Source organism: Brassica napus, chromosome C5 (assembly GCF_020379485.1).
Source record: "Brassica napus cultivar Da-Ae chromosome C5, Da-Ae, whole genome shotgun sequence".
Classification (NCBI taxonomy): domain Eukaryota; kingdom Viridiplantae; phylum Streptophyta; class Magnoliopsida; order Brassicales; family Brassicaceae; genus Brassica; species Brassica napus.
In genome coordinates, this window is record NC_063448.1 from 6,371,137 (window position 1) to 6,386,574 (window position 15,438).

Here is a 15,438-nt window from a genome sequence, read left to right on the forward strand (position 1 = left end):
AATGAATCTGTAAAGCTTAAATAATAATAATAATCATTCACTAATCTAACACTACTAAAAGCAGCATATGCTGAAAATCTGTGCTGCCACGTCACTAAAAATAATCCTTCAATCAGAACATTTCTTTTTGCCACATGAGATAGGCTTGACTCTAATATGTTACATTTGGGCCTCCGTTGCTTAATTTTATTTGTCTGGGCTTCGTCTGTTTTAGGCTTGGGCCTCGGTCTATTGTGTTATGTCGACAAACCTAACAAAAAAAAAAAGAGAATGGCCTAAATAACACGTAGATCGCGATGAAACCTAAAGCAGACGGAGGTCTCGAGGATCTACACCTCTGCCTCTTCGTCTTCTCCGATTCAAAGCGTAGAGAGCTCTGATCGATCAACTTCTCCACAAACGAAACTCCTCTTTCATGATAAGTCTCGCAGCTTTCTCTCATAACAATTTTGGTGAGTTCTTTCTTCTGTCAATGATGATTTTCATTCTTTCTATGATGTGTACTCACTCACACCTTTTTACGCAGTGACTTGTGTGGCATTTAACCCTGTGGATGATAATTACTTATTAAGCGGATCAATTGATGGGAAAGTTCGAATATGGGATGTGTCCTGTTGACTACACTGATATAAGAGAGTTTCTGGTTTTGTTCGTATCGATTAGAATCAATTAGGGCAAGATTAAAGTCGATTACTTTGTAGAAGATGCAACAAAACCAAGTGAAGAAGGTTACTCTCTCTCTCTCTCTCTATCTCTCTCTCTCTTCCCTCTCTCTCTCACTCTCCCTGTCTCATTTTGTCCTAATTTGATTATCGGCGACTCCAACCGATAAAGGATCCTCAAAGTTATCGGCAAAGGAAGCTACGGAGTCGTGTGCGCAGCCGTAGACACGCACACGGGAGAGAAATTCGCCATCCAGAAGATCAACAACATCTTCGAACACATGTCCGACACGCTCCGTATGCTCCGCGAGGTGAAGCTTCTTAGGCTCCTGAGGCATCTGGATATAGTGGAGATCAAAAGCATCATGCTCCCGCCTCCCAAGAGAGAGTTCAGAGACATCTACATCGTGTCCGACCTCATGGAGTCTGATCTTCATCAGGTTATCAAAGCTAATGATGATTTGACCAAAGAGCATCATCAGTTTTTTCTGTATCAGATGCTTCGTACCTTGAAGTTCATGCATAAGAAGTTCAATTCTTTTGTCAGACATGTTTTGTTTTTTAAATATATGGTTTGTAATTAAATTTTGGTTTGTTTGGGGTGCAGCTAATGTGTATCATCGTGATCTTAAGCCAAAGAATATACTGGCAAATGCGAACTGCAAGTTGAAAGTTTGTGACTTTGGATTGGCTAGAGTAGCGTTCGATGATACTCCCACCACAGTCTTTTGGACGGTTTGTGACACTTTGTGTGTTTGTAGCTTTCTCCTGTTCTGTGTTTTGAGTTTTTCCCTTTTGCTTCATGGCAGGATTATGTTGCAACGAGATGGTACAGAGCGCCTGAGCTCTGTGGATCATTCTTTCTATGGTACTAGATTCGCCTATATACTTATCTTGTGTAATGGATATGTTCAGTGTAGAAAAATTCTGTTAATAGTATTGGAGTTGTAAAGAGTATTGAAAATAGTTATTGTTCAGGGATGACATTGAACTCTCCCGGAAGTTAAAAAACCTGTGAATCAGGTAACCTTCTCCTGCAAAATAAACACTTCATATTTTCTGAACTTTTTCAAAACTAATTTTGGCATTAGTCAATTTAGAGTTACTATCTTTATTTTTGCAGTACACTCCAGCTATAGATATTTGGAGCATTGGCTGCATCTTTGCAGAGGTGCTAACATGGAAGCCATTGTTCCCGGGGAAAAGCGTTGCTCATCAGTTGGAGTTGATTACTGATCTTCTTGGCACACTCAAATCAGAGACCATCTCTGGAGTATGATTAACTTTTCTCAGCTTTAACTGTTTATTTTCAGCTGTATGTCTAAAACATCTATACTCTCTGTTACAGGTTAGAAATGATAACGCTAGAAAATACTTGAGTGAAATGAGGAAGAAAGATCCAGTCACCTTTCTCTCAAAAATTCTCCAAAGCAGATCCTTCAGCAGTCAGACTTTTGCAGTACACTCCAGCTATAGATATTTGGAGCATTGGCTGCATCTTTGCAGAGGTGCTAACATGGAAGCCATTGTTCCCGGGGAAAAGCGTTGCTCATCAGTTGGAGTTGATTACTGATCTTCTTGGCACACTCAAATCAGAGACCATCTCTGGAGTATGATTAACTTTTCTCAGCTTTAACTGTTTATTTTCAGCTGTATGTCTAAAACATCTATACTCTCTGTTACAGGTTAGAAATGATAACGCTAGAAAATACTTGAGTGAAATGAGGAAGAAAGATCCAGTCACCTTTCTCTCAAAAATTCTCCAAAGCAGATCCTTCAGCAGTCAGACTTTTGCAGTGGCTGTTGGCTTTTGATCCAAAGGATAGACCCACTGCTGCAGAGGTCTCTTTCATCCTCCTTCCTATTGCTTCTTGCGTGTATCTCTCTGCTGCTTAAATTGGCTATCTTCCTTTTTATTTCCTGATAGGCTTTTGCTGATCCTTACTTTAAGGGTCTCTCTAAGGTTGAATGAAAATTATCGTGTCAGCCAACCTCGAAGATGGAGTTTGAATTTGAAAGAAGAAGGTTGATAAAGGAAGACAGTAGAGAACTTATTACAGGGAGATACTGGAGTACCATCCTCAGTTTCACAAGGACTACATGGCGAATCTGAGGGTTCAAGTTTCATCGTGTTGTTTACTCCATCCTTTAAAACATGTTAACAAAGAAACGCATGATGCGTTAACACAACATCATCATGCGGGAACTTATGATTTATAACTAGCTAGCGAAACTGAGAACATTCTCACATTTATTTGAAAATGAATACACACAAGTTTCCGGCTTTAATCACTATGATATCTGGTAGACCCACACGTTCCATAATATATATTGTACTAAGAATTTTACCGAAAAGATAGATCCTCCAGTAAGTAAATTATCATTATCAGACAATTTAGAGCTACGAAAAGGTAGAGCGGTAAATTAGATTAGTCTACGTCCATTAGCTCTTATCCATGTCTATTAGCTCTTCTCCATTTATTTTTTGTGAACAAAGAATGATCATGTTTATTAGAAACCATGTCCATTAAGGACCAGATCCACTAACATCCATGAACATGGACTGCCATGGAGTCCATAATAGACCATATAAGAAAATTTTAAATTTTAATCTATAAGCCTACAAATTTTACAGTTTTGGCGGAAAACTCGATTTTGCGTTTCGGCAGAAAAAACGATTTTGCGGTTTTGCTGGAAAAATTTGGTTTTGACGGACAAACTCGATTTTGCGGTTTTTGCAGAAAAACTCGATTTTCCAATCTTCCAAGGAAAACTTGATTTTCCGGTTTTGGCGGGAAAACTCGATTTTTCGGTTTTGGTAGCAAACACGATTTTCCGGTTTTGGCGGAAAAACTCGATTTTACGGTTTTGACAGAAAAACTCAATTTTGCGATTTTGGCGGAAAAAATCAGTTTCAATCGTTGAAATTGCCAAAGGAGTCGCATAAACTCTCTTACACGATGAAATGAAATTTTCCAATTTTCCCTTAAATTTTGGAAACCCTAGAATTTTTTTTTAATTGGGCCGTCTATGTCTATATTTATCAAATCCACAAACACCTATAAATTAATTAGTTTCTCAATTTTGACAATTTAAAATCTATCTAAAAATATGAGTATAATTAATGGAAGTCCAAATATATTTGGACATAGACGTTCATTGGAGAACCCACCCATTTTACAGCTCTACAAAAAGGCGGCAAGTTAGACCACAAAATATTCACTGTCATTTTCTTATTCATTGGACTAACAGGCCCAACAAAATTAGAAAAAAAAGTTCAAATGTTAACAAAATAAATATATAATATGATCTTAGAAAATAAATATTTATATATTAAATTTAAAGTATTTTCAAATATTTTATAAAATTAAAATATGTTTCATATAAATTAATTTTGTTGTAAATTTACCCGCCCGTAGGGCGGGACAGCCCCTAGTATAATTAAAGAGGGAAAAAAGAAACTTGGTTAAAGGTTTAATTGAGCAAAAAATCTCTCTAATCTTCTAGAAAGAAATAATATCTATGATCTTTCATTACAAAACAGAAACCATCAAAGGAATGTCTCCTTATAGATCACGCCCACAAAATTTAAGTGGGAAAAGGGATCTAACTGAGGACCAAAACACTCTTCAAAAACTTTTTTTTTTTTTTTTTTTTTTAACGTCATTATTTTATTAGAAATGATTAGAGTTTACATAATCTTCATGGAGAAGATTTGAAAGAAACGATGGTACAAAAAAATGAAATTGGAAACTATTATATTCCGAATCTCCATGTTTTGCCAATTTGTCTGCAACTTGGTTTGCTTCAAGTTCAACCCACTGATAAGAAATATCTTCAAATCGTGATTCCCACCATTTAATCTCCCTTATCCAATTATATAATCCAAAATGTCGCTGCTTGTTGTTGAGTAAATTAACAGCTTTTTGACAATCCCCTTCTATTATAACTCTTCGATAGCCTCTACTCCAACAGAATTGCATTGACATTAAGATTGCTTGCAGTTCACTCTCCAATGGTGAACTAACCTTCATACCTTTAGCTTGTACTGATCCTTTATACGAACCTTTATCATCACGAATGACCCAACCGGCTTTACTTGTAGAGTTCTCATCAATAAAAGAACCATCAACATTACACTTTAACCAATCACTTTGTGGTTTCTGCCATCTATGTCTTCTTCGAACCTGTAATGAAGTTGTATGTGAATTTGGAGCTTCATGAGAATTTCCAGCATCCCTCCATTCTTGAGCATCCAACCGAGCATAATGTAATGTAGAGATCCAACTTTGACCTCTCTGTTGAAATATCAATATATTGCTGCTTTTCCAAAGCCGCCATAAAATCCACAAAGGTAGATCTTGGAAATGAGTTAACCTTGATGATGAAGAAATTTGTTGACAAACAGCTACTTTCTCTTCCAGTGTTGATGTTCTACTATTGATGATCAAATTTGATATACCAGAAGACCTCCAGACACATTGAGCATAATGACAGTTGAAAAATAGACGTACATTACGAAATTGTGGTATTACATTACGAAATTGAAATGTACAAATAAATATTGATAAACATAGAATGTAAATGTTAAAACAGGTTTACAAAATATTTGAACCGGTTTGTAATTTCAAATTGGTTTACACCATTAAACAAAATTAAAAAAAAAATACAAAACTAAACCTAATCTAGAGGCCGCCGTTTTCTTGTTGAACTCTCCACAAAAAAATACAAAACTAAACCTCCGCCTTTTCATCCTGCCTCTTCCGTCGTCTGTTCGTCCAGCTTCCTCCACCCCGTGAAGCTTCTTCTCCGTCCTCCTCCATCAAGCTTCTCTGCCTCCTCCAACTTTCTTTACCAAGACAAAAACAAATCGATATCAAAACTCGGAGAGAGAGAGAGAGAGAGAGAGAGAGAGAGAGTCCCCGCATCACCGCCGCATCGAAGAAGAAGAAGGATTTCGCTTTTTTTTTTTGTGAATCCGTATTAGGGTTAGCGTAATCAACATCTCAAAACCATAACACAATGTGACAATAACAAAGCCCATCACGAATTCTTCCCGATTACAAAATAAAGCCCAAGACAAATTCGTTTAAATGAAACGATGCGGAGTGAAGCGTGTGGACACGTGGCGCGATTGTATGAAGTGAGTCTCCTAGCTGGAATCCTATGTAGACAGCTTAGGAGGGAGTAAAACACTCTTTTATATAAGACTTTTTCTTGGGTTCACTCCCTAGGGTGAACCTAAAGGTTCACCAACCAATAGAAAGTTGTCATTTTAGATCTAGTATCTTTTAATTAAAGAAACAAAATAACTTCCCAAATTATATTATGCTTTTAAAATAAAAATAAAAAATTAAATAAATAAAAATAACAATAGTTCTAAAAAAATATTATTAAAAAAAAATATTTATTTTTAAGATTTAGAGTTTAGTGTTTAAGATTTATAATTTAGAATTTATCCAAATGTTTAGTGTTTTTCCAAGGGTTTAGGGTTTACCCAAGGGTTTAGGGTTTACCCAAGGGTTTAAGGTTTTCCCAAGGGTTTAGGGTTTAGGATTAGAGTTTAGGGTTTAGTGCTTTATTGACAACATGTTTAGTATTTTTCCAAGGGTTTAGGGGTTTATCCAAGGATTTAGGGTTTACCCAAGGATTTAGGGTTTGGGATTTGAGTTTAGGGTTTAGTATTAGAGTTTAGGGTTTAGTGTTTTGTTGACAACATTTTTTTTTTGAATTCGTTTTTTATATATTATTTTTATTTATTTTTAAATTTTATTTTGAAAAAATAATATAATTTGTAAGTTATTTGGTTTCCTTAATTAAAAGATACTAGATTTAAAATGATAATTTTCTATTGGTTGGTGAACCTAAAGGTTCACCCTAGGGGGTGAACCCAAGAATAACTCTTTATATAATTAGACTAGAATAAGATCCGCGTCTTGCGCGGAATTAAGTTATTATTTTTATTATATTTTGGAGAATGAAAAAAATAGTTTGGCTTCATTTGGATTAGGGGTGTTCAATCCAGATATCGGGTTGGTTTCGATTCGGTTCAGTATTTTTTCGGTATTTTGGTTAGTAAAATATAACTACTATTCTAAATCCATATTTACTTTGACTTTAGTCTTTCACACACTTTTGAAAGATTTCAACTGGACAACTAAATTGATCAGCCAATCTTGTTGCTTTAAATCATTAGTATATATATATATATATATATATATTATTTAGTTTGAATATTTATTAAATAAAAATTCATATGCGTTATATTTTATGATCATTTGTAACTTATTATAACAAAAAAAATAATCTATTGATAACAAAATTTTCAGAATGAGAATCTTCAAATTTCTAATAATATATAGACGTTTTGAAAAATTCAAAATATAACATATAAGAAAAAATATAAATGTTTTTATTATATATTTAATGTGATTTTCTTAATATCTTTTAATAATATAAAATTAAAAAAAGAACTAAGATACCAAAATTGTTATCAAATATTTATTATTCATAATAATTAATTTTCATATATACGTTAATCATATTAGGTAATTTCGTAGCTTCTAATTAAGAAAAGTGCAAAAACAATATTTGGTAGATTATTTATCAATTCGAATATTCGATAGTTAGTTTAATAAAAAATATAATGTAAGTTAAGATGGACCAACTTATTTTTTTAAGAATAGTATATTTTATATAGTCATTTATTAAATGAGAATTTATAATCATACACTTCTATGATCATTTATATCGTTTTATAACTGAATATTTAAATCATCGATAACAAAATTTTCAATGTGAAATCTTTAATAAGTTTATAATTTATAAATGTTTTTGAAAATTCATTGAAAGTTTTAATATTAAAATATTTATGTAATCTTATGGTATATAGTTTAATATATATATATATATATGTTTTATTATTAAATGATATTTTTTACTCATATGGTTTTAAAATCATGTGTATCTTCTTATAATATTAAATAAAAGTTCATATTAATACAATTTTATGATCATTTGTAACTTATTATGACAAAAAAATAATCTATTGATCACAAAATTTTAAGAGTGGTGATCTTCAAATTTCTAATAATTTATAGATGTTTTGAAAAATTCAAAATATAACATATAAAAAAATATAAATGTTTTTTATTATATATTTAATATGATTTTTAATATCTTTTAATAATATAATTTTTTTAAAAAGAACTAAGATACAAAAATTGTTATCAAATATTTATTATTCATAATAATTAATTTTCACATATATGTTAATCATATTAGGTAATTTCGTAGCTTTTATTTAAGGAAAGTGCAAAACATTTTTTGGTACGTTATTTATCAATTCGATATTTAGTTTAATAAAAAGTGTAATATAAGTTAAGATGTACCAACCTATTTTTCTAAGAATAGTATATTTTATATAGTTATTTATTAAATAAGAATTTATAATCATACGGTTCTATGATCATTCATATCATTTTATAACAAAATATATCTAAATCATCGATAACAAAATTTTCAATCTGAAATCTTTAATAAGTTTATAATTTATAATTTATAATTGTTCTTGAAAATTCATTGAAACTTTTAATATTAAAATATTTATGTAATCCTATGGTATATAGTGTTTAATATATATATATATATATTTTATTATTAAATGATATTTTTTACTCATATGGTTTTAAAATCATGTGTATCTTCTTATAATAAAAATGTTAAACCATTGATCATTAATTTTTAACATAATAATTTTAATAGTTTTAGCCATTTATTGTCGTTTTTAAAAATTCAAAATATAACATATACGAAAAAATCTAAATTTTACTTTTATAGCTAATTTGATTGTTTAATTTATTTTAATAATATAAAATTAAACAAAAAATGATGGAGGAAATATAAATTGTTATCAAATCTTTATTATTAAAATCAATAATTATCATATATATATTAGTCATTTATGGTAATTCCGTAGGTTTGATTTAAGGAAAGAAAATAGCATATCATATCATTATATCATATAGTTTGACCAACTTATGTATCTAACAACATATAAAAATCGAATGTGGACCTATTTATTTTTCAATTGAATGTAATTGACTACCTAATTGAGTGCCACCTATGCATTGGAGCCTATTTTAATTAATACAAAATTTAGGTTACATCTTTTCAAATGTTCTTCAATTAATATATAGGGGATTTGAGACTAATAAAGCAATAAATAATAGTATGATGCATATATAATAGTGGGTAATAAATAACACTAGGACATGAATATAAGATTATAAAAAAAATTAATAATACAATGTGAAATAGCAGTTACAATGTGAAATTAGCAGTTTAAAAATAAATTGTTTTGATGATATTTTAGCGGGTATGGTGAAATTATAGTTTTTGTTCTTTTTAGAAAATGATTTTCTATGTCACTTCTATAATACTCCATCCGTTTCAGTTTAGTTGATGTTACAGAGTAAAATTTCCGTTTCAAAATAAATTATGTTTTATAATTTTAATATAAAATTTATTGATTTATATTCAATTCTATTTTTCGAATGTTGAAATGTGGTTAAGTGTATTAGTAATGATGTTTTTATTTAGTAAATATACAAAATTAAATATTTTCTTAATCTGTATGTACAACGCTAAAACGACAATTAAAATAAAAGAGAGGTAGTACCGTTAATTCGTAATAATCCAAATGGGTTCTTAATGAAAATATTAAATATCCTTTGATATGTAACTATATCCGTAAATATCCTTTATCAATTTAAAAAAACAACAACTATGTATGTTGTCGAAGTGGATGATGATCCGTGATGCGATGGCTCTTCCTGGTGAATCCGGTTAGGACGAGTATTTATCTCTCATGTACTTCTCGTCTGAAGCAGTTTCTTTTTCCAATATTTCCTCACGTTTGGAGTGAACTGGATGAACAAGCATTACTGGTATTGAAAAAGATTTTTCTCCCGGTTAATGCGTTTCTTTCCCATTGTTGCGGAGTTTGTGACTCTTTGGATTACACTCAGAGCCGGGTGAAAGCGTGTGCTCTGATTGCTTTTGCACATGGACTTTTATTTTGCTTTGATTTTTCTTCAGTGATTAGACCTTAATTTCTTAAAATCATAAATATTTAGGTCCCTAATTTAAGAAAAAAATAAAGGTAAAGCTTTAACAAAGAAAAACTACTCAGCACTAGGCCTATAATATATGTGAGCCGGACCTGGTTACACTACATGCAGTTTTTCAAAGAGTCTATGAAATTGTCGTTATGCACTTTCTTATGGTGTCTTTTGTAAATTGTATCGTCATGTTATCTCTCTATCGTTCAGTTTATTTGACTGTTTGGCTTTCGATGGTCTTGTTCTATACTCTTTTAGTGGAGTTTAAACTCGTTTAAGTTTAATGGAAGTTTGGTTTGATCAAAAACAGAAAAATAATGATGCGATGGCTCAATGGATAGAATGCCGTTGTGGGAGTTAGATTCATGGGCTTTACGAACTCTAGCCCATCAGCTAAATCTGTATTGAGCCGATAATTTATAGCAGAGACATTCTTACTAGCACATAAAATCCATATCGAAGTGATCACTGCAAGTTTAAAAGTTCTTTCCATGCACATTGGTATTTGAATTCAAGACTTAAATCAGCGATAAAACAAACACGTAACTTTTAAAATTTCATTAAAGAACATTAAATTTTAAAACTGTGAGCTTGTCATAAGCCTCCGTAGCATAGTGGTATTGCGTTCGCTTCGTAAGCGAAAGGCCGCGAGTTCGATCCTCGCCGGGGGCTTTTATTAATATTTTTCTATTCATTTTGCTTAGTTATGAATAAATAACATTTGAATTCTTAGCCAATAATTTTACTGTGAAAATCTGTAGAAAAGCCACTACAGCAACTACGAGAATCCCAATTCTTTTCCAACTAAGTAAAAACCCTAGAGAAGAAAAAGCCACACACATAAAATAATATTATACTCATCGCTCGTCTCTGTCTATCTTCTCTTCACTCTGATCTAAGATTTCTTCTTCTCTTCTCATCTTCCAAGGTATTATTTTGCTTCTCTTTTTTCTTTCTTATCTGTTCATCCTAATACATGTTCTACTTAATATACCAAACACTTGTTTCATCACAAACATTTATTTATTTATTTTGGGACTCATTTCAATAATTCAGTTTAAAGATTCATCGCAAGTACTCAATCAACTCTTCCTGAGATTTGATTATTTCGTATAGATTGGAATGCGAGACAATGTATAGATTTTGATTTTGTATTGAATCACACAAAGACACCTCTTTTTTTAGTTTTTGAGTTTCGTCCAAAACCTCTTTGTTTTTTATTCTTTTGTTTCTGAAACCATTGGATTATGTAGAGAGAGATGGCACTCGAATCAAATGCTCCATTGGCGGATCCACACATTGTTGGGAATGCGTTTGTTAAGAAATACTACACCCACTTGTACGAATCACCCTCACAAGTGCATCGGTTCTATCTCGAGGACAGTGTTTTAGGGAGGCCTGGTTCTGATGGAGAGATGGTCTCTGTCAACTCCTTAAAAGTAAAGATACAGTTACAGATGATGTTCATTTTTGGAAGCAGCTTTTTTGATATTAGGGAGCTTCTGTTTTGTAGGCTATTAATGAGCAGATCATGTCCTTTGATTACGAGAACTCAAAGATTCAGATTTTGACTGCTGACTCCCAAGCTTCTTACATGAGTGGAGTTGTTACTTTGGTCACGGGCTTGCTCACCGTGAATGATGGGGAGAGGATGAGATTTTCTCAGTCTTTCTTCCTCGTGCCGCAGAAAGGAAGCTACTTTGTGCTCAACGATGTGTTTAGGTATGTCTCTGATGAGCTTTTTGTTGAACCAGAAGCTAACAAGAAGGAGGTTGAGGAGGAGGTGACTCCTCAAGCAGTCCAAACAACAACAGACACTATTATCAGCATAACTATGTCAAATGGACATCCCATAACAGAAGAGGAAAAAGTTGTGAACGATATTATCTGCAACGGTGTGGATGCTCCCAAGAAATCATTTGCAGTAATTGTGAGTCCTCCTTCGCTGTGTTCTATTGCTCAATCTGAGCTTATCTAATCTAAAAGAGTTGCACTTAGGTCCAGTCCCCAGCTAAAGTTGGTGCTGCCTTCAATGTCAAAGCTTCTACTGCAAAGCCTAAGCCTGTTAAAAAGCTGAGCGCTGCTCTTGAGTCCAAAGCTCCTGCGCCTGTTTCCCAAATCGACAACCAATCAGGTTTTGTTTTAACATTCGTTGTTAAAGCTTCTTGTGTAAAGCCTACCCCTATTAGTTGCTTGTATTGTAACAGCTGAGGGTGGTTCTATATTTGTTGCGAACTTGCCTATGGATGCGACACCCGAGCAGCTCAACGAAACATTCAAAGGGTTTGGTGCCATTAAGAATGATGCTATCCAAGTTAGAAGTTACAGAGTGAGTTTTTTTTTTTTTTTTTTTATGAAAAAGGACATTTCGTCTAGAAACTCAAAAAGGTTTTGATCTTTTTTTTTAATCAGCTGAAGCGAAACTGCTTCGGGTTTGTGACATTCGAGTCTGCTGAAGCTGTGAAACTGGTCCTCCAGGTATGTTTAAACATCTATGAATTCAACTTTTGATTGTAAACTGGAATGCTTTCTTCTGATGTGTTGCATCACACAACTCTAGGCTCACAAGGAGTCAGCCATTAGAATCGGAAACAGAAGAGTTTCCATAGAAGAGAAACGAGGTTAGTATTAGTTAAACAAAACAAAGTTTAGTTCTTTTTTGAGTATTGTTTCCAGCTTTATGACTTGAATCTTCTGCAGGCAACAACGAGAATGGCAGATCTTCAACGAGAAACGGAGGTTATAGGAGCGAGAACGGTTACAGAAACGACGGGTTCAGGCCTAGGGGCAACGGTTTCAACGGAGGAGGACGAGGCCATGGAGGAAATGGATATGAGAGAAGAGGAGAATCACGCAATGCTGAGGCCAATAATAATGGTGATGGCAGCAGGGCTTATCAGAATGGTTTGGTGAAATCTAGCCGAGCCAGAGGCTAAAGAGAGTTTTAAAACTATGTTGGCCCTGTTCGTTTGTACATCTGGAAGATGCATCCAGATGGTCCACCTAGATGTCTTATCTAGATGTTCCATTTGGGTGTTGTTCGTTTCTTCATTTCGTCCATGCATCCAGATGAATCATCTGAATGCAACTATGTTCGTTTGCTTTTCATTTTGTAACTTCCATCTGCATCCAGGTGGATTTGTTAATAAAATGACTAAAATATATTTTTTTACGTTTCGGCGGAAAAATAGCATTTTTACGGTTTTGGCCGAAAATATTTTTTTGGTTTTTGAGGAAATATGTGTTTTTCGCGAAAAAAGTGCATTTTTATGGGTTTGGCGGAAAAATACGTTTTTGCGGTTTGGACGGAAACAGTATGTTTTGAAGTTTTGGCGAGAAAAGTGTTTTTGACGGGAAAAGTTTTTTTCACGATTTTTGCGGGAAAAGTTATTTTTCGCGATTTGGCGGGAAATGCGCTTTTCCGGTTTTGGCGGGAAAATGCGTTTTCCGATTTTGGCGGGAAAATGCGTTTTCCGGTTTTGGCGGAAAAATAAGCTTTAGGCCGGAAAATGCGTTTTCTGGTTTTGGCGGGAAAATTTCATTTTCCGGTTTTGGCGGTAAAATATATTTTTCCGGTTTTGGCGGGAAAATACATTTTTTCCGGTTTTGGCGGAAAAATAAAATTTTCCGGTTTTGGCGGGAAAATGCGTTTTTCCGGTTTTGGCGGGAAAATGCGTTTTTCCGGTTTTAACGGGAAAATATGTTTTCCAATTTTAGCGGGAAATACGTTTTTCCGGTTTTGGTGGAAAAAATACATTTTTCCGGTTTTGGCGGGAAAATTATGTTTTCTGGTTCTGGCGGGAAAATTACATTTTCTAGTTTTGGCGGGAAAATTTTGTTTTCCGGTTTGGCGGAAAAAATGTGTTTTCGGTTTTAGCAGGAAAATTGTGTTTTTTCGGTTTTGGCGGGAAAATGCGTTTTTTCGGTTTTGGTGGAAAAATTCTGTTTTCTGGTTTTGGCGGGAAAATTCAGTTTTCCAGTTTTGGCGGGAAAATTCTGTTTTCTGGTTTTGGCGGGAAAATTGTGTTTTCCGGTTTTGGCGAGAAAATGTTTTTTTTTTGTTTTGACGAGAAAATGCGTTGCTTTCGGTTTTGGCGGAAAAATGTTTTTTTTGCGGTTTTGGCCGGAAAATGCTTTTGGAGTTTTGGCGGGAATATGCGTTTTTTTGGGTTTTGGTCGAAAAGTGTGGTTTTACTGGTTTAGCCGAAAAATGTGTTTTAATGAAAATGTGTGTTTTATATTTTTTGCGGAAAAATGCATCTTGCGGTTTTGGCGGGAAAATGTGTTTTTCTGTTTTTGCGAGAAAATGTATTTTTTGGTTATAACGGAAAAATGTATATGCAAAAAAATAGAATTTACGGTTTGAAAATAATATTTTGATTTTAAAAAGGTCATTTTTGTCATTTATCATTTTGGACTGAACTAGATGCATCTGCATCCAGATGCATCGTCAAGACTCACCTTCATTTGGGTGAGAATTTGAGATGAGTTTTAAAAATTCAGCTGGGTGATCCATCTGGATGTAACATTATAATGCACTAAACGAACATCAATTTGCATCTTCACCCAGATGAATCACCTGGGTCAGCAAAGGAACATGCCTGTTGTTGTTGTTGCTTTATTCATCTGAAATTGAGAATCTGAAAGTTTTTATAGGAAGAGAAGAGAGGTAGAGATTAGAAGTTTTGTTGACACTCCTTTCATTTGAGATTTTGATAATTTTTTTAATACCAGATATTTTGTCCGCACTTAATTTTTTTTTTTTAATATACAAGCATAATTTTTTTTACAAATACTCATCTGTCCACACATATGCACATAATTTTCTCCAAGTATTTATTAGTTTATGTTTTATTAATTAAAAAACTAGCATTTTATGTTCTTAAAAAGTTTAAATCAAACATCAAATTATTTATATATAATAAAGTTCTTAATTAAATTATATATGCTCCCATATTAAAAATATTTTAGAAAATAGCTTTATACAAATGTTTTTTCTTAATTAAAAATTAATTATAAAATTTTTAATATCTTAAATTTTTAATAGAAAATATTATTTTCATATAACAACACAATGTAAAATTATCTAATTGTTTAAAAATCTAATATTATTATATATACGAATTCATTAAGATATCATCGGTTTCTAAAGTTTTGTTGCGAAAAATCGCTTCACAAATTATTGATGAGTATGATCTGGTAAGCTTTTTTATTTGGACCGGTTAACAAACAAAAATATCCCAACCAGAAAATTCCTTGTGAGCTTGGTTTGATGCATGTGCCAGTAGAAAAGGCAACATGGGCAAGCCCTTATACCTTATGGGCTTCTTGGAGATGGGAAAGTGGATAGGGAGGGAGGGTCTTCTTCAATCTTCACTGCTCTATTATTATAGTTTCCTCGTAATAAAAACCAACAGGTGAATGACACGTGGTATTTTGGGGTCCCCCACTTGACTAAACAAAATGACCCACCAAAGATTCTAAAAATCTTCTTTTCAATTTATAGATTCCATTCTCCAACCTAACTTTCACTCAATCAATTAACTTACACTTTTCTCACTAAAATTTCAGCTTGTTATGTTGATAATACCAAAAAACGTTACCTTAATACTTTATGATATGTTAGTCTTTTAATTTATTTGAATTTGCCTTTA

At 33.0% G+C, this 15,438-nt stretch overlaps 1 protein-coding gene, 1 non-coding gene and 1 pseudogene across 3 annotated transcripts; all 3 read left to right on the forward strand.

Annotated features, from left to right (window-relative positions):
- Positions 1 to 296: 296 nt before the first annotated feature.
- Positions 297 to 2,951, forward strand: LOC125587032 (annotated as a pseudogene).
- A 7,433-nt stretch (positions 2,952 to 10,384) lies between these two features.
- Positions 10,385 to 10,456, forward strand: TRNAT-CGU. Its single transcript has one exon. It is a non-coding gene; the product is annotated as a tRNA-Thr (tRNA).
- Positions 10,457 to 10,556: 100 nt separating this feature from the next.
- On the forward strand, positions 10,557 to 12,956 carry LOC106380988 (nuclear transport factor 2). Of its 2 annotated transcripts, none has more exons than XM_013820847.3 (8): positions 10,557 to 10,712; positions 11,038 to 11,223; positions 11,298 to 11,714; positions 11,783 to 11,918; positions 11,992 to 12,113; positions 12,197 to 12,262; positions 12,345 to 12,405; positions 12,485 to 12,956. In XM_013820847.3, the coding sequence occupies exons 2-8, from the start codon at positions 11,044 to 11,046 to the stop codon at positions 12,718 to 12,720; spliced, it is 1,218 nt and encodes a 405-aa protein (XP_013676301.1). In that variant the 5' UTR covers positions 10,557 to 10,712; positions 11,038 to 11,043; the 3' UTR covers positions 12,721 to 12,956. The 2 variants fall into 2 exon arrangements, with proteins under 2 accessions (XP_013676301.1, XP_013676302.1); XM_013820848.3 differs by having other exon boundaries at positions 11,038 to 11,202.
- The last annotated feature ends 2,482 nt before the right edge of the window (positions 12,957 to 15,438 follow it).